Below are 19,818 nucleotides of genomic sequence, written 5' to 3' on the forward strand. Positions count from 1 at the left end.
TAATAGACAGACAGTGTAAATTGATTGATTTGATTGACAGATTAAATTGAATTTATAATATCATTATAGATTAGTATCGAATAATAACCTGGGACGTCATAAAGTAAATAGTAGGTATGTACTTACTTTTCAATTGCCGGCCAAATTATATTTTTGAAAACTTTCTCGTCAGCTTTGTTCGCTAAATATAATCGCTGAAAATCTAACGAATCGTCCAGTAAATTAAGGATCCATAATGAATCATTTGATTTCAAATTAACATCTCTCTTGGTTCCTTTTAATATTTCCAACGATTGATAATCATTTGTTTCGAATAATTTGAGCTGATTTTTTGCTATTTTAGCATATGATAAGGAGACAAATATCAAAATGGATGCTAATTTTAACATGTCTGATTGGTATAATATTATTTACGTGATTAAGTAGCCGCTGAGACAATTGTCCAATTAAATGTTTCTACACCTGAATAAATAGCTCAGCGATTCCCAAAGTTTTATCACAATCAATAAACTATAACAATATTATGGCAATGAAAGAAAGTAACTTTAAGTGAAAAAGATTGTACTTGGCAACAAAAATTATGTCTAAGTTGATACACCCTGTCTCATATATATATTTACTGCATAGTTTATTTCCTTTTAATTAAGATTTAAATAATTTTTAAATTAGGTTATCTATGATGTTGATTGTTTTCTTTTAGTGCATGCTGTGTTCTTCTCTAAGTATTGTGACACTTAAAATATAATTTTACTTTTGTTATATTATATTATTATAGTCAGTGTACACATTGTTGAAGAAACAAAAAATGAATAAAATAAAATGAACTTTAATTGCCTCGTTATTGCACTAAATAATTAATTAATGAAGATTTTTAGAATGCGATTTTCTGGCCATTTTAGTGCGTTATTTATTAATACGTACATTAAAATTAAAGTAACGAACAAGAAATCGTTTAGTTCTCTGTAGATGATTGGCATGTAAATTGTCATGGCATGGAGTGCCAAAGGCCTACCTTGTCCCTAGACAGTCCTATCAGGCTATAGCTATCTACAAATGGTATTAGTGCTAACTCACATCCAGCGCATCAAAGACTGCACTACTTTTTAATAGTAATCTGGAAGCCTTTGGTGCTTCCAGATTACTTATTAGCTTTGGTGCTTTTTGGTGCTGTAAATATTGATTTTCTTTATATTGTTGAATATTAAACATCTCTTTTCTTGTTTATTTAAATGTAATATTTGTGTAATTAAATGTTAATTTGGGAAGCTGTGTTCTGTGAGCTTATTTATTCGAGTCTGTGTGCTTGTACAATTCCTTTAATAACACAAAAGGCATATTGGTCTATATTGCTGTTATAAATGTTTTTAGGAAACGACCTTTTGGTATGGAGCGATGTATGATATCAACAATAAGCAATGCCATCGAGGTTATTTTAAACTATAGTTTTTCGGTATACTCTTTGATCACAAGGACTTATGTTTTTAGTAGAGGCTGAATTTTGCTGTTATAAAGTCATGCCTGATTTTTGGTAAAAGCCATGGCGTAATATAAGCGTTCCATTTGAAAAAGTTAGAAAATTATAGAAGAGATCAATTATATTTACTTATAGTACGACACAACTTAGATGTCTCATCGGCAAAAGTCGTAAATCCGATCACTTCCGAATTGAGTACGGTATCCCAAATTATCAATATTTTTTTTCTGATGCGAATATGATCTTTGCACAAACGTAATAACTTGTAATATCATGCTGATTTACACAACCAATAGAAATAGCTCCCTACCGCGCCATTCGACGCTATTCGTCCCTATAGATTCTCGCGTCAGTCCAACCCGAGAAAGCAAGTGCGTATAAATCAACGTGTCAAATTGACGAATATATTAGGTCATATTGCAAGTTATTACGTTTGTGTAAAGTTCATATTCACATGAGAAATAAATATTGATAAATTTGGATAGCTTACTTAATTCGTATGTGATCGAAGTTGTGTCGTTATATAGATCGCTTCTGTTTTAGACTAGTTTGCAGACATGCAATATTTAAAATGCTTTTTATTGCTTTTTTGAATTTAAATGTATTTTCATCCAGATAATTTTGTTTTATATCATAGATACTTTTCTGATTATATTTTTTATTCATCGAATACTTTTAATTTTTAAATATTTGTCAAGTGTTGCCAACAGTATAAATCAAACATACAACAACAGCCTGTAAATTCCCACTGCTGGGTTAAAGGCCTCCTCTCCCTTTGAGGAGAAGGTTTGGAACATATTCCACCACGCTGTTATAACGCGGGTTGGTGGAATACACATGTGGCAGAATTTCTATGAAATTTGTCACATGCAGGTTTCCTCGCGATATTTTCCTTCACCGCTGAGCACGAGATGAATTATAAAGACAGATTAAGCACATGAATTAGCCGTGCTTGCCTGGGTTTGAATCCGAAATCATCGGTTAAGATGCACACGTTCTAACCACTGGGCCATCTCGACTCGATCAAACATAAGCTTTTAAGAAATATTGATTAAGGTAAGTTTCAGCAGTAATATGGACTAATTAATAAAAAAACAGGATGGGTTACAACATTTATTAGTTTCAACATAAAAAAAATAAGTTCGCTTATATATCGATACATTTTTAAATATCTACTAATAATAAGGAAAAGGAAGGAATTTGTACTTAGCTATTCAAATTTACATTTCGAACCAATAGTGGGTTCCAGGGAATTATAACAATTATATATTTTAGTCAGCTCTTTATATGGCAACTTTATGCATTAGACAAGAACTATGGTCACACTAGCCAGCTGTCAAAATGGCAATGTAGACACAGCTCGTGGACAGTAGAAGACAAGCTATAATATAATTTGTTTGCAGCAAAATGTATTGTTCTGGTTGCTTCGACCAGTTTGTCTATTGCACAAAGACCATAGAGCAACATCTAGAAACACTTTTATTATATTATGATTGTAATAAAACAAAGACCGGTGGCTATCCCATTGATCACAATCTCTCAACTCTTTTTACCCCCTACATTAGAAAGGGATAGCAAAATTTTTAGTTCCGACAAATTAAGAGATTGTGTATAATAGAATTTGTCTGAAACTTCGAACAAAATTGTCCTTTATGTTGTAGCAAATAAATACAATAATGCTTTAGCAAATTGCAATATTTCCGATCCACCAAGTTTGGACTCTCCATACACACGATCGACGAATGTAATTGGCACTTCTCCTATTGTGTAGTCTAATTGCCTTGCCCTGGAAAAGTAGAAACAAATCTTTGATTATTACAAATTTACAAAACTAATATTCATCTTTTATCAAGAAACTAAACTTTACTTAACATCAAATAATTTATTTTATAATGGACAACTGAAATAGAACAAAGTCAATATACATACAAATTAACAGACGACAGAGTAGATTTTGGATAAGTTATAATATGCCATTTGTCAGCCTAAAGGCAAACATCTCAAGACAGTGGGGGCTAAGTTAGGGACCTCAGGTCATTAGTAAGAGACTTAATGACCTATTACACTTTATAAGTCACAAAGTATCTTTATTTATTTATTTACCCAACAAAATTGCTTAGTTCTAATATTCACAATATACAATAAATACATATAACAATTAGCATACAAATTTAAATGAGTCTCATATCACTTAAGGATCATAAAAACATAACAAACAATAAAATTAAGCAGATGTACATGAAAGCCTAAACAGATCATCACACTTAACAATTCAAACATTATTATATACATACATGTTGAATATTAAATCTCCTTTTTTTGGAGTCGGTAAAAATATCTTATTAAACTGGAAAACAACTATATATTTCTATTACTAAAAGGCTAAGATTCTTTTGAGTAGAACACATATAGCTATATTTTTATGTATTACTACAGAAAGGACGGTGAAATAGAACTGTATGATTTTTATATACATTATTTGATTATATATAAAATATTTACCGAATGATCATCTCCATTTGGAACACATAACCCTTGGACACGCAGCTGTCTATCAATTTCTGTAGTATGTCCTTTTTGTAAAGCCTGCAATTAAAACATTAAATAAATGAAACAAATGTTAAACACCAACCCTATAATGGTTGGACCTTTTGTTTCGGTTCATTACAATAGTTTTTCTTATTTATATTTTAAGAACATACAATAATTTACTTTATAAATAAAAATTATTGTTTGTCTAATTATTCTGCTATTTGTTCAGATTCAATCCATTGTGATGAGTAGAATATTTATTACAATACTCATAATATTCACCATTACAAAAATTATTTACTTCATTAATCTCAGTTATTCACACTATACACTTACACTATATTTATTAAGAGTTTCTCAGTTTGAATAACACATCCATAGACAATATACTACCAGCTACTCAATTATTCTAATGCCAAACAGCAAGACTTAGTTCTGTTGTGTTTCAGTTTGAAGACTGAGTGTGTCTTATGCCTGAATAGGTATATAATATGGCATATAATCTAATAGGATATTGTATCTTAGTTCTAAAGGTTGGTGAAGCATTGTTATGAGGAATAATTACACTACTGACTTGTCCAATGATGATGACCAAATTGTAATTTGTATTTAAAAAGAACATGTTCCAAATTTGAATTGAAGATGTGTAATTATGATAAATCCTTACCTAAATGAACCGGTCAGATCAGAAGCGTTAGGCCTTAACAAAAGTTGTGTTATAAAGTTGGCACCCCTTGAAATTAGTTTCCTCTTAAAATCCCATCCATAAACACCGCCACCATCCTTGTAGCGTGTACCCGATACTAAGTCATAATCATGCTTCTTTTGTAGTTCTATGAACTTTGGAATGAATTGAGGCTGAAAGAAATATTCCTTTCTGTACACTTCGAAAAAAAAAAAAATTACATATAATGAAATATCGAATCAGTAAATAGACGGGTTATATTAATAGTTAACATGATATTGTAAAAAATTATTACGTGGTGACTTAAATCTGAATCCATGATGATAATAAAATTGCCTGTTGCATGTTGCATTCCATGGATATATGCAGTTCCTAGTCCTAACTTCTTTTCTCTCGGACGTAGTAATATTTTATTTGATCCATATAGCTTCTGCAGTTGTTTCGCCACTTCCAGAGTACCATCTGGGCTGCCATCGTCGATTATAATAACTTCGTAATCGTAGCCGCTAAAGATATGAAAAATTGTAAATATATCGCAAGACAGAGTCATCATTTATTTAAATAAGATTTACCTATTGTCGAGGTATTTAATTATAAGCCATATTATGATCGGTAGGTTTTCCCTTTCGTTGTAAGTCGGTAATAATATGGAATATTTATCACTTTGTGTAATTTCTGAATCTAAGGCCGTGGTCGCCATATTGACGTATGTCAAAACTCAAATTGTCATACGTCAATAAACATTGAAAAATGTATTCGTGTTTGGTCGAGGAAACATGGACATTATTATTTTAGGTATAGATTAAATAATTTCAATATAAACAACTCCTATAGTGTAAAGTATTGTTAAATTTAAATATATTTAAGGAATTTTATATTATCCCCATGAAGTAACTGTAATGTAATATGCAAAAAAGAATATAACAAAATTTACTAAAATTAATAAAGACAAGGATTTTTGAGGTGTATTGTATTGACGATATTAACTAATAATATAATAATAACGTATATTAGTAAATTGTATTTTGCATATAAATAATAGTAATATTAATCAAATTAATGAAATCTTGATGGTTTATGTAAAATCAATTTAATTAATCTACTATTAATTGAATACAGAAAGTCTTTTTTATTTTATTATTTTTCATTCAGATGATTCATTAATTTTTACAGATTCATTTTACGGAATTAATGATTAAATCGTTGACACTAACTTTACGAAGGAGCTTAAACGTCAAACGATATTGACTTTTCGATTTGTCAGTAAATATTTCTACGATTCAAAATTTTTAAGTGGGTGTATAAAAAATGATCAAATAACTTTAAAAATTATGTCTTTAAAAACAACTGTTCATTTGTACGGTCTAAAGAGCGAATAACTAACACAATATATTTTAAATGTTATTTATATAAATCATGTCACAGATGTGAAAGTAGCAATTTTTTAGTAAAGGGACTCGACTTTTATAATAATAAGTATGGGTAAAACAAGCAAAGTAGTTGTGTGTGGAATGAAAGGCGTAGGTAAAACTGCAGTTTTAGAGCAGCTTATATACGGAAATGTTAATTTAAAATCATCTTTCTACCCGACAATTGAAGACATATACGTCGCTAATATAGAAACTGACCGTGGGACTAAGGAGCGCGTATGTTTCTATGATACCGCGGGCCTGGAGCCTCCTCTTACAGGCGAGTTTAAAGGTTTAGTTGAGATTAGTTTTTTTTTTATTACAGCCTACTGCTTGAAATTTTTTAAAAGCTTTTCTATTAAGATTTGATAAAATACTTTTCTTCACCACCCTTACAGCTTGTGATATTGCTCTGCTTTATTGCACTTACAATAAGGACATATTTATACACATAGAAAATAAACACATATATTTGCTAGATATATCAGTAATGTAATTAAATAATAAATAAATGTTTCTAAAAGAAAAACTCAAAACATAATTACAGCTTTTCCACATTAAAGTTTACTTTTATTTGAAAATCTCTTCTTTATTTGTCCTGTATATTTAATTAAAAAAAAAAAAAAATCTAATATTGTACTATAATGTAATATAATCTCTATTATGGCATCAGATTAATCAATTTAAATTATTATGGTTTTTACAGATAATATCACTTTGACATGTATTAATTTTCAATGCTCTCGAAGATAATGATAATTTTTTAACATACATGTACACTTTACATGTATTCAACCAGCTGTTACTCACATGTTTCACTTGGGGTTAAATAAAAAAAAATAACAGAAATGATTCCATGATACCATATTCAAAAAATTAAAAGTCTATAACCAGCCATAGAATTTTCTGTGTTTTGGTGATACCAATACTATAAAGGTTACTTTATAGTATTGCAGAAGGTTTTATTTGAAAAGAAACATGATAACAAATGATATACTTTTTAAACTAAATCATTAACTTATTTTTTTTGTTTATAATATTAATCATAAAGAAATATAAATAAAACAAGAAAACGCCATTTTTACATAACACATTCATGTTCTTTGTGATAATAGAAATGTTATGTAACAAAGATACATTAATGTATACTAATATTATTAATGCAACTGTATGTCTGTTCATCTTTCAAAGCTTAATTATTGAAGCAAACTTAACTGAAATTTCTTATGAAGTAACCTTGTACTCTGAGGAAAGACTTAGGCTATGTTTTGTGCCTAATATCTGATGACAAACACCCTTAAATAGGAACTAGACAACAAATAGTTTCCGTACATAACAATAAATAAGGTCTTATTATATATTTATATGGTGTTAAGTTATCTGAGTACAGTTTGGATAAAAATATTATATATGGTATATATTAAGGTTCTAAACTCGTTTCAACAGGGCCACCACAATCACCGACGATGCAGTTGACAGCTAATCAAGTGTTGCAGCGACACTACCTTGGATTTGCAGAGGGATTTGTCATGGTCTACGACACTACACAGCCGGAATCGCTCGATGTATTGATGTATTTGAAGAAGGATATTGATAGAAATAAAGATAAAAAGGAGGTCAGTATTTTATTGGTGCACAATTGGTCTGACTGCCTCATTATTTCTTCTTCAGTAGTTAGATATAAGGTTGAGATGCCGTGTGTTGAAACCCTATGTCGGGCCGATACAAAGTGATTGTATTTCTATAAAGAAATTTGAAGTAACAAACTGGAGTCTCGAAACTGTAAGTCTGTTCATACATACTGTGCCTCAGAAAGCACATTAAGCTGTTGGTCATGCGTTTTAACTCTTTCCAGTCGTATCGGATTTGCTGTCCCATTGGATTATGAGATTTTACTGGTACACAAGTATGTACACACGGTGTACGTACACATATGGTGCACACACATACTTGTGCAATATGCGTTTCTTCGTTTGCTGGTCTCCCATGAGATGTCAAAATGACATCTTTTCGTTCAAATAGTTTTATTTCTTATATAAGACTCCCTCGTTTTGTTAACCCTCCCCTGTAGCAGCTTTTTAAGAGTACTGTAAACAAAACAATGACATTACTTTTTGTTGACAGGTGGTGATGCTAGTTATCGGAAACAGAACGGGTCCGGATGACATCAATAGTCTCGAAAATACCTGCTCGAAAGCGGCTAACTGGTGTGCCAGGGAGAAAATCCGCCATTTCGAGGTATCCGCCATGGACCGCCCGTCCCTATATGAGCCTTTTATATTTATGACGACGAAGCTGAACCCTGTACAGAACAAAACAGCCTTTCCTCAACTATCAACCCTTAGTAAGTTAACTCAGAAAAATAATCGCAGTGATGCGATGTAACATTACGTTTTTAATCTATGCCCCTTCTGTTATCAGCCTTGAGGTTCTGACTGTTGGCAACATTGGAGACTTGTATATGCAAAGGGTGATCGTTTAAATATTTCTACCAATGATCTTGTACATTAAAAAAAAAACAATTTTCGTTATGTATGCTCATAATATGCAGTAATTATTACTACACTAAACTGAAAAACAAAAACCAAACAGTGTGAGTATGGAATTTAAAAAAAAACCTAAGGAATTAAAATTCAGTTAGTTATATAAAGTGTGAAAATATATGTATGTAATTTGGACTAGAAACATTGTTTAAATGTTTGAACGATATCGCCCTTTGTGTAAGTCTGTGTAAAGAACCTAAGGATATTCATTGCAGGTCATTATCATTTCGTTGCAATAAAAAAAAAATAGATCTGCTTGTCTTTCATACAATCACATGTTGGCTGCACATTTTATGTCTTAGAAGTTCTTAATCAATAGCCTGCACTACACAGATCATTTCTAACTCTGTAGTTGTGTTGAAAGAGGTTTTTTATTTCTTTCAGAAATGTTGAGATAGCTATGTATTATCTCTTAATATTCAATTTTTTTTTAAATAATTGTTGTTTGGTACCCGAGATGAAAATAACAATTTTGTTACTTATCATATTGGACTTATGTTCTATTCCCTTTGTCTCTAAAAAAAGACATGGATTTCGCGCCAAAATGTATCAAAGTTGAAGTTATAAATATTAGTTAATTCTGTAGACATACATTTTTAGTTTTTTTTTAAACTCGTAGTCAATCATAGTTCTTTATCGATTTTAATTTATTAACACTTATGAGAGGTTCTGTATTTGTATATGCTTTAACAAAAACACTGTATTAAAGAATCTCATTTACATTAATTATGTATGTTTTAATAATGACATTTTATTTTTTTTCATACTCATGAAACACTTAAATATTTATGTACTTAATTTATGGATAACTGATCGTATGCTAAGTATTTTTTACTGGTTTAAGGACAGTGTATTTGATGAAACTATAGACAATTATAGATGTAGTTTGCTTATGTATGGTTTGAGGGTTTTTTTATTCAGTATTATTTAGTATTTATCTTTGAAATATATGAAATAACTTTTAAATTGGATAGAATTTATGAAACTGATCAAATGCATGCTACTTATGCTTATTTGTATAGTATTTAAATTATGTAATTTTATTTTGTACTACCAACTCTCCTTAGCTTCAAAAGGTTATAATTTATTATATTTTTTAAAAAGAAATGTTATGATATAAATAGAATTTCAGGATTTATATAGGTGAGTTTTTTTTATAGAATAGCATAGCTCAGGAGACTGCATATAAACAAAAAAATATACTTTTGTCAAAAAGTCTAAATTAAATATGAAAATGTATCTATTGGAAAATTTGTTTTTTCCTCCACGTCTAAAGGGCGGGAAAATAGCTAGTATAAATCAAACATTATAATTCTATATTGTAATGTTTATTTAAACTCATAATATGAAGATTTTGACAATAAGCTATAATTTTCAAAATTTTATATAAGAATATGCTTTTTTTAAATAATTAAGAATTTTATCTCTGAAGTTCAATCACTGAATTTCCAAAGTTATATTTGAGTACCTATTTTATGATTAATTTTACTAAATTATATTTACTTCTTTCAAAATTAATTTGATATGAATTTTAATTTTATGTTAAAGATTTTTAAAAGTTTTTCAAACGGATATATCATTAAAAGCCCCATTAAACTTTCAATCATCTCACCATATTGATAATGTAAGGGGCATAGATTATTATTAATAAATGAATAATTCGTAATTGATTATCATAAGCGTGCTACTTTGTATCTTCGCTTGAGATTTATTGAAATTAAAAAAAAAAAGTTTTTATTATCTGTCAAAATCTCTTTGAAGTCCAATTCTACCTTTTTATGATGCTTCTAATATGACACTTTAAATTTATTATAAAAAATAAAATTATTAAAGCGTACTCTTAAATGTACGTTTCTTGCGTATGAAACGTTTCACTAAAACGTTACCTACGTAATATTAAATCGTTGCAATCGAATTATATGTTGAATTATTTACTTCCCGCTCAAAGAAAATTGTTTTTGTTATATATCAAATAATGATTAGTAATATTTTATTGTTATGTACTTAACTCGAATATTAGCTATGTAAATGAATTTAAGTATTATTTATTAAAATGATTAGTGCAATTGTTTTAGATAGTAAGGATTTAATGTAACTTAATAAATTGATAATAATCAAATTATTGACTTTTAATTGTGTTTTTCATATAAATTATTACACTGTGGTAATACGCGTTTTTTTATTTATTTTTTGTTTAAAAACGTAGAAGAATATACTTTTATCTAAAATATCAGCAGATATTATAGATAAAAGTCACGTATTCACGAATTATTCTGCATTAACGTTTAAAATCAATAATATTATAATAAACAGATATGTTATATCCATACTAAACAACAGAAAAAAGTGCCGCGCCGGTGACCATTTATTTTAGTTTATTTTTACATTTCGGTAAAAGTAAAAAGGATAGCTTGATAAAAACAATAAGTAAAAGGGATAACCAGATGTTTTAATTACGCAAAACGTATTACTACGTAATTATGATGTATTATAACGTATTACTACGTAAAACAATTGAAGGAAAACGTCCCAACTAGGACGTTTTCTAGTCTTCACTTTTTGCGCGTTAATAACATATCTGTTTACTACAACATCATTGTTTAAAATTTAATCAATATTAAATCAAAATACCTATTCTGAATGACTCAGTGCTACCAGAGGTACAAGACAAGAGACAAAACATTTTAGTTCTAAAGTTTGGTGCCGCATTGGAAATGTTATTAACTATTTATATATCTAGATAGTGTCCGCAATACAAAATAAATAAATCAAACGACTTTATTATTTTAGTGTCAGCGTATAAAGATCTCAATTGATAATTATACAAAAATAACAAGGATACAAAGAATAAGTTTTTTGTTACTTAATGGTCGCCAAAGTTTAATTGTATAACAACATACGGATCAAACATTCGTTTATTTTATTTATATAAATAATATTAAAATAATTATATGTTAGTTATATAAGGACATTGTTATCAAGTGAAGGTATTTCATACATATGAAATCGTAAAAAGTTACATTTTTGTAACACTTGAAATTTTTTTATTCACGTCAAATTTTTTGCCTTGCGTCATAGAGGGCAATTACAACCATTTTAAAACTGAGTTTTAATAAATATATATTTAAAACTACTCGCCTTGGCTTTGTAACAGTAAAATAAGTTTGAACTTGAGCTCTTTTTTCCCAAATGAGGAGATGTAAGGCTATTACGATTTGAAACGCAGACCGCTGTTTTTTTTTCAAATATATAACGGAGCAGCACGTCCGAGCCCGTTTTTAAAAAACAACATCACGATTGTCAGAGTTTCGATCTTTAACCTTTTTCGGTGGTATGAAATAAAACTCAGGAAATAATCCTCTCTGATTTATTCCAATATGAGACGGTCCGATCGCTCCGACGGCTCGACCAAGTCTGTCGATACCGGCAGGTGCTTGATCTTTTATAACAAAAATATGTAGGTGGGTAGACTTATTCACTCAACATAACAGCTGTTTACAAACACTAAAATATTTCAGACTATTTTAACATTTCAAAATTCACTAAAAAATATTAATTTAACAATCAAACAGAATTAAAAAAAAAATAATTAAAATAATCAATTCTGGACAAGTGTTTTTCTTAAATTCGTGGTTTCGCGCCGACATATATATTCTTTTTTTATGGAATAGGTTGACGGACGAGTATATGGGCCACCTGGTGGTAAGTGGTCACCATCACCTATAGACAGTGATGCTTTAAGAAATATAAACTATTCCTTACATTGTCAATGTGCCACCAGCCTTGGGAACTAAGATGTTATGCCCCTTGTGCCTGTAGTTACACTGGCACACTCACCCTTCAAACCAGAACACACTGCGTACTGTTGTTTAGCGGTAGAATATCTGATAAGTGGGTGGTACCTATCCAGGCGGCCTTGCACAAAGCCCTACCACCAAGTAAAGTAAGTTTTTATTTCTAGAACTATGGTTTCAATTACAAAATGAATTAACTATTAAAAAGGAAATGCTGGCTGATTTCAGATGGAATTAGAATAATCTCATTTTAATTTAATTACTTTCGCCAGTTCTTATTGAGTCTAAGGTGTTTCTTTCAAAGAGGAGGAGAATTCTTGGTACAAGATTTGTATTTACAATTCTTCTATATTGAATCAGGGTTTGACATCAACTTTAAAGTCGATAGAATAAACAATGGCAGAATATTATTCAATACATGATGATTGAAATTAATTGAAATGAACTCATTACAACTCAAACAACTGACCGCATTTTAACTGTTCTCTGTATTATATTATTATTTATTATAATTTACCTGCGACTTCTTCCTCCAGTGCCTTGATATAAGGCCGCAAAACCAAATGTTCTGTTCTTTAGGTTGGTGGTTAGGCAAATCTGGAAGTTGGTGTATGGTTTGGTCCTGCGTCTAAACTCTTACCGGTCCCATACTTGTGCAGTATAATGTGTCCTGTGTATTTGGTCAGTATCTAAACTAAGCTATTTGAGCCTAGTTCGGTAATCAAATATAATTATTGACAGTTACAACTAATAGTTGCCTAAGTGTACAAAAAAGACAACAGCCAAATAGCTTGTAAAATTCCCACTGCTGGGCTAAGACCTCTTCTCCTTTGAAAAGAAGGTTTGGATCATATTCCACCATGCTGCTTCAATGCGGGTTGGTGGATTTTCATTTGGTAGGATTTCGTTGAAATAAGACACATGCAGGTTTCCTCACGATATTTTCCTTCGCCGAGCCAAACTAAGCACACGTATATGTGGTGTTACTTGCCTGGGTTTGAACCCTCAATCATCGGTTAAGATGTTCTCGACTAATGGTAAAGTTAACTGAAGTTTTATTTATTTGTGACGCTGACTCTTCGTAAATACTATATAAATCATTTTCTTGCAAACACAATTATTGTTTCAAAAATTATAACAACATGAGTTGTTTAAATTTAATTTACGTTATTGTTTTGGTCTTTTTAATATCTCCCATAGAAAGTAATGGTAAGTGCTTAATTTATTATGTTTAATCATTGATTATAATTTTAAAAATATTTTCAATATATGTATAAGGGTGTTTCGTAGAAAATGCTTTCAGACATTAATTAGTTTCTTTGTTTCGTGCCACTCTATAATTTTGTTGGTTAATAATGTTAATAATATCAAAATAAATGTTATAAATTTGTAATCATTTTGCTTAGGCATTATGACTTCTTAAACGATCACCATAATACGTTGCACACGCGTTTCTAAGGTTATAGAGTAGGATATACGGTGCCTGCCTGCTTGCACGGACATCCCCTGGGTAGGTACCACCCACTCATCAGTTATTCTACCGCCAAACAACAGTGCTCAGTATTGTTGTGTTCGGGTTTCAAGGGTGAGTGAGCCAGTGTAACTACAAGCACAAGGGACATAACAACTTAGTTCCCAAGGTTAATGGAGCATTGACGATTTAAGGATTAGTTAATATTTCTTACAGCGTCATTGTCTATGGGTGTTGGTGACCACTTACCATCAGGTGGCCCATATATTCGTCCGCCAACTTATACCATAAAAAATATATATATATTAGTAAAATTGTTTTATTCTAAATATCATGGAGTTTGATCAGTTAATATTTGACAGTACGCCAGAAGGCTATGTAAGAGTAGGAAGACTTTGTAGCAATAATCAGGGCGACAATCTTACGAACAAATTGTAGTAAAACATGTTTGCAGGTCAATACAAAATATAAGTTACAAATCAGTGTTACATGAAAAGTAAATTGTAAAAAATATAAACAAATACAAATGTTTTTGTTTATTTAATGTTACTAGTCGGATTTTCATGTAATTAACAACAAAATAAGACTTAAAACTCAATAGTGATTTTAGGATTCGCAAACTTAGTGCGTGCTATATTAAAATTTGGGATTATAATAATAATAATGAAGCCTTTTTATACCGTCAATAAACACAGAAAAGTAATAAAAAATACCTGAGATAGGTTCTAAGTTTTATTGATTGTTTATCCTATTAATGAAGATTCTGATGCAGACTTGCATTTTATAATATATCATTGCCAGTATGTCTATGTATATATTTCTTTTAAGATGATAATGATCAGACGAAAACGGAGAGCCGCTTCATTCAGCCGCTTGTGTACGGCGGAAAGAAGACCAGCATATATGACGCTCCATATATGGGTTTGGTTTACGATGTTAAAATAGGCTTTTACTGCGGCGCCACCATCGTTGGCAAGAAGTTTCTTCTGACCGCTGCTCATTGTTACAAGTAAGACTTTTATAGATGCCTATGATGCCCCTGAAGAATAAGGTACCGCTGGTTTTTCGGGAAGCACGCGTTCTTGGCACTCTCATACATATTTATCTTCATGGAGAGAAAAACCGTTTTTCCAGGCAAATTGGCCTGCTGATGGTAAATGATCACCACTGCTCGTAGACACTTCTTACCAGTGCACCACCGATATTGGGAAGTCAGATATTATGTCTCTTGTGTCTGTTACTGGCTTACTCAGCTCTTAAATCAGAAACTAAACTCCTGCTCTTCTTGGCGGTGGAATATATGCTGAGTTGGTTTAACCCAAACGGACTTGAACAAACCCTACCCACAAAGTTTTCAATTCTGATTATCAGTATTTTTGTGTTCTGGCTTGAGGGGCGAAGGTTTCTAAAGGCATTAGGGACATAACACCTTAATTCCCAAGGTTTGTGCCTCATTGGCGACATGAGTGCCATTATCTATGGGCGATGATGATCACCAACCATCAGGTGGTCCATTTCTTCATTTTCCTACGTAAATGATAAAAAACACTACACTAATAAGCTAAAATCATATTATACTCCCAATAAAATACTTTGAAAAATGCGTAAAGCTGTTACCGTCCTGCACATGATTTCGACGCGTCATGACAGTTTTTTTTTGTTAATTTCAGTCCAAAATCAAAATATTATATCAAAGTAGGCACCGATTCACTCGATGGCGGGAAACGATATGAAATCGAAACGATAGTGCCACACCCCGGTTATGATGCGGATGCTGGCAACAATGACGTTGCCGTCATAAAATTGAAGAGAGACCTGAAATTTAATAGACGCGTTCGACCAATAAGAATGGCACCAAAGGACATCAAACTTACATCTGGAGACATGATGACTACCATGGGTTTTGGTGCGACTGAGGTAAGATTATTATAGGTTTGCAAGCACGCCTGGGTAAGCACCGCCCACTCATCAGATATTCTACCGCTAAAAACAGTACGCAGAATTGTTGTGTTCCGGTTTGGAGTGTGAGTGAGCCAGTGTCACTACAGGTACAAGGGACATAGCATCTTAGTTCCCAAGGTTGGTGGCGCATTGACAATGTAAGGAATAATATTATATGGGTGATGTGACCACTTACCATCAGGTGGCCCATGTGCTCGTCCGCCAACCTATTCTATAAAAAAATAGTTTACTACTTTTAACTGTAATTTGGTACGTAATCCTCAATCTCCATTGTGTATCCAACTGAAATTGACGAAATAATGTGCTGTCCCGGTCCAAATAAAAAAGAGCTTAGTCATATTATTAATGCGAAAGCGGTAAGTGGTGGTGGTTACGCTTTCAAGATTTCTTCTCTATTAATCGTCATGAGATCTTCCAAACACGTTATGAGAGAACTGTAAAAGATATAGGGTACCTAGTTCAGTCTAGTAGGAAACTATTTTGGTACATTAGTGATGATACATTTACTAATACACTACCATCTGCACGTAAAGAGGAAAGGTACGAATATAGTACGACACAACTTGGATGTAGCATCGGCAATTCCATAAAACTGATTAATGCCGATTTATACAACTAATAGTAGCTCCCTATCGCGCCATACGATAATATTCGTCGCTATAGAGACAGCAAGTGCATGTAAATCGACGTGTCATATTGACGAATATATTAGGTCATATGATATTAAAAGTTATTAAGTTTGTGTAAAGATCATATTTACATAAGAAATAAATATTGATAATTTGGGATAGCGTACTTAATTCGGATGTGATCGGTTTTACGAATTTTGCAGATGCTACATCTAAGTTGCGTCGTACTATACTCATCACGGTTCCAAAATTATTTATGTTATACCGTATCGTATATTTGTGTGTTTGCATATTCTTAACCGCTCCTGTGTTCTTTATCCATTTGGCCTAAATTTGGCCAATCTTTGACTACGAATGCGAAATGTTTACATAAATCAAATACAATTCCATAACAATTTCGAAGTGTTTGTATAGCTGAGTGTCCAAGATTAGCACCTTTCGTGTTGTACGTATCATTGAAAAAGGTTACTGTAATTACCTTGTAGGTTATCATGAAATAATTCTAAGCATGTCCTTATAATTTGTAGCCTTTTTGTTGGTAAATAAAAAAGAATAGTAGGGTATGAGCGTTCCTCATTCCTGTGTGTACATACTTAGTCTCTTAGATTAAAATTGACTTTATTTTTAAAAGTAAGGAATTTAATTTGGGCTCATTTCTAATTTTATTGTATATCTTATTAAAGAATGTAATATAATTCTTAGCTTTAGTCATTGATGTTTATTTTTAACAATTATTGTGTAATGTGATAATACTTGGCGTGACCTGATAGAAGAACAATTTCCAAGATACTTTTGAAATTTATTTCTCTTTCATGTAATTTTGTATTGGTTGTCCTGCTGAAAATAAAACAATTGTCTTTCTGTTTCAGCTTGATTCCATATCGCACTATTTATTAAGAGTCGACGTCCCTTACGTCAGTAATGCCGATTGTGCATCTATATTAAGTTCGATCACAACGAGCATGATCTGTGCTGGAGGCGAGAAAGGGAAGGACGCTTGCCATGTACGTATCAAAAGCAATCTGATAATGTTTGCTAGGCTTTTTACCAAGGGGATCGGAATTGCGATTCAACGGGGAAATGCTGCTAGCATTCTTGCCGCCATTCCACGCGGTCAAGATTTATACAGTAACTAGTTTTAGTTCATATTTAATGTTATTAATTCTTATGTTAATAAATAATTCAAAGATAGAATTGCTAGGTTCAAGCGTGCTCGTTCATTGAGGAGTCTTGGAGCAAATTCCACCACACTGCTCTCATACATGTCGGATACGTATGTGGCAGAATTTCTTTGGAATTAGACACATGCAGGTTTCCTCACGATGTTTACCTTCATCGCTGAGCTATATGATGAATTATAAGCGCAAATGAAGCACGTGAAAATTCAGCGGTGCTTGCCAGAGAATCATTAAGCTGCTCTAACGCGTGATGGAATTTCGTTGGAACAAATGCATTCGACGACGACGACTAAACGATGTTTTCTATGACCGCCGACCACGAGACGATTTCTAAACACAAATTAAACACATGAAATTTCTTGACGATAAAACAAATAGCCCAATACTTTTTAGTACCCGGAATTTTCGTCTACTAGACCAATGAGGCACTTTTTTATTTCAAACAGGTAGACAGGTTGACAAGGTAGCAATGGACCACATTATGATAGTGATCACCACCATATATAATGGCACTTTACACCGTCAATGTGCCCAACCTTGAAAACAAAAATACTATGTCACCTGTGCAAATTAGCGTTGTATATCCATAAATAGCGTTATACAATTAAAACGACCTTAAAGACATGAATGGTGTGCACCATAACAATTATTTCTGAATTTACAAAAAAATGTCATAATCATTTTACAACAAACACTATTAAATGAAAAAAAAAACCACTTAAACCGACTTAAATAGAACTTCCAAAAATCCGATAGCTTATAAAATCGACAAGGAAAAATAGCTCCTCAGAGGAAAATAATAATTAGATTAACTTGATTCGTTAAATGTATATCTTTATCTTAATTAATCGTATCTATCTTACTTTGAATTTAAGTATGAGTGTGTTAAGGAAGAGCCAGAGTCGGATTTAAAGGTCTGGAGGCCCCCGGGCCACAAAGCAGTGGGGGCCCTAGACAAACAGAAGCGTGAATACCCTAATAATCATATTATTATGAATTAATTAGATTTTTTTATTTCAATTAGTCAGCTATGATTTATTTACTTTTATAGGTCACTTTTAAAATATTAAGTAGTAACATTATTAAAATTTGGTATGGTATTAGTAACATTACTATATCTCGGTATTTGTTAACTCGCTGAAAACTGACGTGGCCCCCTCATGTGGAGGCCCCAGGGCAGTTGCTCCGGTTGCCCTCCCGTCAATACGGCCCTGGGAAGAGCGACTTCTTCTGGCACGGGAGCTCATGACACTCAAAAGAAGAAGTCAACCTTTGAGATGTTATTGTGTCTTGGTTTTTGATGAAATAAACATTTATTATTATTATCTCCAGGGCGACAGCGGTGGACCGCTGATATACGGAGACATGATTGTTGGTATTGTATCATTTGGAGTGGGATGTGGCGAACAGTGGCCAGGAGTTTATGCCAGTGTTCCCGCCCTGCGTGACTTCATAGACCAGACAATAAGTCAACTCTCTACACCAAGCATCAAGAGGTTTTATAGTCCTTGGTAAAAGTACCTTGTAATTGTATGGGTACAGAAATAAAATGTATTGGTTGTAAATTGTGTTTTTTTTTCTCAGTGAAATTATTCCTTGAATGAAATTAATTCCATGTAGGCTACCTCCAAAGCACAAAAGCCAGATGTCTGTGCTATTCGGATAGGGTTGAAGATGCGGCTTTTGAGGATCATAGGCAAATAAATTCCAGGATATAGGGGAAAATTTGATGCAGATATAGTACCAGAGATTTTAATACCTAAATATTACTTTAATTTCTTAAGTATTTTTACGAGCGTTAAGTCGATAGACAACAATGCGTTATGTGTTAATAAATAAATTCTTCGCAAAATAAATAATATTCGCAACATAAAAAATGTATTGTAAATATAATTCGAATTTCTAAAATACATTGGCGAATAAAAATTTACTATTATTTCGCATAATTTGAAAATTTTCAATCAAATAATAGATATGGGAAATTATTCGAAGTATTTTACTTGATTTACACTGTAATCAAGTAAAATATTTACACGTACATATATCACGACAGTCAGCATGGTCAGTTCAATCGAGAAATAAATAATTTTATTCGTGCTGATTTCTTATTATATTGTTAATCTTATTATTTTATTCACAAA

At 31.8% G+C, this 19,818-nt stretch overlaps 3 protein-coding genes across 4 annotated transcripts; 2 read left to right on the top strand and 1 right to left on the bottom strand.

Moving 5' to 3' along the window:
* Window positions 1–3,031: 3,031 nt before the first annotated feature.
* On the bottom strand, window positions 3,032–5,456 carry LOC124540182 (dolichol-phosphate mannosyltransferase subunit 1). The gene is made up of 5 exons (XM_047117644.1): window positions 5,264–5,456; window positions 4,987–5,197; window positions 4,674–4,864; window positions 3,977–4,060; window positions 3,032–3,260 (listed from the first exon to the last, which is right to left on the bottom strand). Exons 1-5 carry the CDS (start codon window positions 5,389–5,391, stop codon window positions 3,125–3,127), a joined length of 750 nt encoding a protein of 249 aa, XP_046973600.1. The 5' UTR covers window positions 5,392–5,456; the 3' UTR covers window positions 3,032–3,124.
* A 470-nt stretch (window positions 5,457–5,926) lies between these two features.
* LOC124540279 (NF-kappa-B inhibitor-interacting Ras-like protein) lies at window positions 5,927–9,866 on the top strand. 2 transcript variants are annotated; one of them, XM_047117748.1, is made up of 3 exons: window positions 5,927–6,392; window positions 7,547–7,716; window positions 8,225–9,866. In XM_047117748.1, exons 1-3 carry the CDS (start codon window positions 6,170–6,172, stop codon window positions 8,483–8,485), a joined length of 654 nt encoding a protein of 217 aa, XP_046973704.1. In that variant the 5' UTR covers window positions 5,927–6,169; the 3' UTR covers window positions 8,486–9,866. The 2 variants fall into 2 exon arrangements, with proteins under 2 accessions (XP_046973704.1, XP_046973705.1); XM_047117749.1 differs by having other exon boundaries at window positions 5,927–6,380.
* Window positions 9,867–14,352: 4,486 nt separating this feature from the next.
* Window positions 14,353–19,199, top strand: LOC124540256 (trypsin 3A1-like). The gene is made up of 5 exons (XM_047117722.1): window positions 14,353–14,362; window positions 14,737–14,917; window positions 15,579–15,825; window positions 17,369–17,503; window positions 19,010–19,199. Exons 1-5 carry the CDS (start codon window positions 14,353–14,355, stop codon window positions 19,190–19,192), a joined length of 756 nt encoding a protein of 251 aa, XP_046973678.1. The 3' UTR covers window positions 19,193–19,199.
* The last annotated feature ends 619 nt before the right edge of the window (window positions 19,200–19,818 follow it).

The sequence above is a fragment of the Vanessa cardui genome, chromosome 24 (assembly GCF_905220365.1).
Source record: "Vanessa cardui chromosome 24, ilVanCard2.1, whole genome shotgun sequence".
In the NCBI taxonomy this organism is placed as follows: domain Eukaryota; kingdom Metazoa; phylum Arthropoda; class Insecta; order Lepidoptera; family Nymphalidae; genus Vanessa; species Vanessa cardui.

What these genes read in the sequence shown, in the direction of transcription:
- LOC124540182 (XM_047117644.1), bottom strand. Translation starts at nt 5,391, where the DNA reads ATGGCGACCACGGCCTTAGATTCAGAAATTACACAAAGTGATAAATAT. An exon ending in ATTAAATACCTCGACAATAG is followed by an intron (nt 5,198 to 5,263) that starts GTAAATCTTATT and finishes TCATATCTTTAG; the next exon opens with CGGCTACGATTACGAAGTTA. An exon ending in GATCTGACCGGTTCATTTAG is followed by an intron (nt 4,061 to 4,673) that starts GTAAGGATTTAT and finishes TTTTAATTGCAG; the next exon opens with GCTTTACAAAAAGGACATAC.
- LOC124540279 (XM_047117748.1), top strand. Translation starts at nt 6,170, where the DNA reads ATGGGTAAAACAAGCAAAGTAGTTGTGTGTGGAATGAAAGGCGTAGGT. An exon ending in TCTTACAGGCGAGTTTAAAG is followed by an intron (nt 6,393 to 7,546) that starts GTTTAGTTGAGA and finishes TCGTTTCAACAG; the next exon opens with GGCCACCACAATCACCGACG. An exon ending in GAAATAAAGATAAAAAGGAG is followed by an intron (nt 7,717 to 8,224) that starts GTCAGTATTTTA and finishes TTTTGTTGACAG; the next exon opens with GTGGTGATGCTAGTTATCGG.
- LOC124540256 (XM_047117722.1), top strand. An exon ending in TGGGTTTTGGTGCGACTGAG is followed by an intron (nt 15,826 to 17,368) that starts GTAAGATTATTA and finishes TTTCTGTTTCAG; the next exon opens with CTTGATTCCATATCGCACTA. An exon ending in AAGGGAAGGACGCTTGCCAT is followed by an intron (nt 17,504 to 19,009) that starts GTACGTATCAAA and finishes TATTATCTCCAG; the next exon opens with GGCGACAGCGGTGGACCGCT.